This window comes from Nanorana parkeri, unplaced genomic scaffold (genome assembly GCF_000935625.1).
Source record: "Nanorana parkeri isolate BGI_ZX_2015 unplaced genomic scaffold, ASM93562v1 scaffold3901, whole genome shotgun sequence".
NCBI lineage: Eukaryota > Metazoa > Chordata > Amphibia > Anura > Dicroglossidae > Nanorana > Nanorana parkeri.
Genome location: NW_017310168.1, coordinates 12,588 through 15,178, shown reverse-complemented (window position 1 = coordinate 15,178; position 2,591 = coordinate 12,588). Strand labels below are relative to the sequence as shown.

Below are 2,591 nucleotides of genomic sequence, written 5' to 3'. Positions count from 1 at the left end.
GTAAGACTGCTCCAGGCCCAGGTAATGGGGGCGAGGGGTGGGGGTGGGGAATGGGGATTGCCCGTTAATTTCTCATACAGAGACGTATCACCATGCTTTGCCATCTTCCCGTTCCAGAGGTCGGACGTCATGGAGGAACTGGTGAAAAGTCAGCAAGTGTTCTCGGAGAAGCTGAATCACCTGAGCCGGCGACTGGCCTGGATAAACGTCACCATTTACTCCAAGGTAATCGTCCGCCATCTTGTTGTGGGATCTGTTGCGTGGTCTGAGGGCGGAGGAAGAGACATTCTGAGCTCACAAAGATCGCACACCGGGATAAGGATCTATATGTAAAAATGTCACATGATCAATGAGGTTAGAAAGTCACATGACTGAACATGAAGATCACTATCTGGTGGTCCTGCCAGCCCCCCCTCCCCCCTCTGTCCTGTTGCAATGTGACCAGCGCCGGCGCGGTCAGCTCTGTGTATCAGCGCGTCACGTTGTTGTCCTCTGATGTTCCTCCTGCAGGAGAAGATGGAGGATGTATATTGGCTCCTACAAGTCTGCCTGCGCAGCATAGAGCACGCCGATCGGACCGGGGCCCTCTTTGCCTTCATGCCGGAGTACTATCTGAATGTGGCCATGAACAGCTACAACGCCCTAAAAAATTACTTCAGTCCTGTGAGCAGCATGGAGGAGCTTCCAGGTACAGTACCCACCCTCCGCGGGGCCCGGAGACAGGACTGGTGATGGGCAGTGGGAGTGTAGGTGCCGTGTAAGGGCCACAGTGGGACCCAGGGATATAAATGGTGATGGGCAGTGGGAGTGTAGGGCCACAGCAGCACCCAGAGACATGACTGGTGATGGGCAGTGGGAGTGTAGGGCCACAGCAGCACCCAGAGACATGACTGGTGATGGGCAGTGGGAGTGTAGGGCCACAGCAGCACCCAGAGACATGACTGGTGATGGGCAGTGGGAGTGTAGGGCCACAGCAGCACCCAGAGACATGACTGGTGATGGGCAGTGGGAGTGTAGGGCCACAGCAGCACCCAGAGACATGACTGGTGATGGGCAGTGGGAGTGTAGGGCCACAGCAGCACCCAGAGACATGACTGGTGATGGGCAGTGGGAGTGTAGGGCCACAGCAGCACCCAGAGACATGACTGGTGATGGGCAGTGGGAGTGTAGGGCCACAGCAGCACCCAGAGACATGACTGGTGATGGGCAGTGGGAGTGTAGGGCCACAGCAGCACCCAGAGACATGACTGGTGATGGGCAGTGGGAGTGTAGGGCCACAGCAGCACCCAGAGACATGACTGGTGATGGGCAGTGGGATATGGGGATTGCCCGTTAATTTCTCATACAGAGACGTATCACCATGCTTTGCCATCTTCCCGTTCCAGAGGTCGGACGTCATGGAGGAACTGGTGAAAAGTCAGCAAGTGTTCTCGGAGAAGCTGAATCACCTGAGCCGGCGACTGGCCTGGATAAACGTCACCATTTACTCCAAGGTAATCGTCCGCCATCTTGTTGTGGGATCTGTTGCGTGGTCTGAGGGCGGAGGAAGAGACATTCTGAGCTCACAAAGATCGCACACCGGGATAAGGATCTATATGTAAAAATGTCACATGATCAATGAGGTTAGAAAGTCACATGACTGAACATGAAGATCACTATCTGGTGGTCCTGCCAGCCCCCCCTCCCCCCTCTGTCCTGTTGCAATGTGACCAGCGCCGGCGCGGTCAGCTCTGTGTATCAGCGCGTCACGTTGTTGTCCTCTGATGTTCCTCCTGCAGGAGAAGATGGAGGATGTATATTGGCTCCTACAAGTCTGCCTGCGCAGCATAGAGCACGCCGATCGGACCGGGGCCCTCTTTGCCTTCATGCCGGAGTACTATCTGAATGTGGCCATGAACAGCTACAACGCCCTAAAAAATTACTTCAGTCCTGTGAGCAGCATGGAGGAGCTTCCAGGTACAGTACCCACCCTCCGCGGGGCCCGGAGACAGGACTGGTGATGGGCAGTGGGAGTGTAGGTGCCGTGTAAGGGCCACAGTGGGACCCAGGGATATAAATGGTGATGGGCAGTGGGAGTGTAGGGCCACAGCAGCACCCAGAGACATGACTGGTGATGGGCAGTGGGAGTGTAGGGCCCCAGCAGCACCCAGCGACACACCTGGTGAGTCCACAGCAGCACCCAGAGACATGACTGGTGATGGGCAGTGGGAGTGTAGGGCCACAGCAGCACCCAGAGACATGACTGGTGATGGGCAGTGGGAGTGTAGGGCCACAGCAGCACCCAGAGACATGACTGGTGATGGGCAGTGGGAGTGTAGGGCCACAGCAGCACCCAGAGACATGACTGGTGATGGGCAGTGGGAGTGTAGGGCCACAGCAGCACCCAGAGATATGAGTGGTGATGGACAGTGGGAGTGTAGGTGCCATGTAAGGGCCACAGCCAGGGCCGGCCTTAGGGGTGTGCGAGCAGTGCGGCCGCACAGGGCGCCATGGCAACAAGGGCGCTGTGCGGCCGACACAGCTCGTCCTGGGGGCGGCTTCTCTCCCCCTCACCGCTGGGCGCTGGCCATCCGATATGACAGCGCTCCCTC

The 2,591-nt window shown here is 57.4% G+C and overlaps 1 protein-coding gene across 1 annotated transcript in view; it reads left to right on the top strand.

Moving 5' to 3' along the window:
- Positions 1-2,591, top strand: part of RNF123 (ring finger protein 123) — a gene marked incomplete at its 3' end in the record, with an annotated part of 23,278 nt that overhangs the window by 13,051 nt on the left and 7,636 nt on the right. Inside the window, 2 exon segments of the mRNA XM_018575415.1 lie at positions 118-225; positions 511-688. Of these exon segments, the coding sequence (XP_018430917.1) occupies positions 118-225; positions 511-688 (286 nt within the window).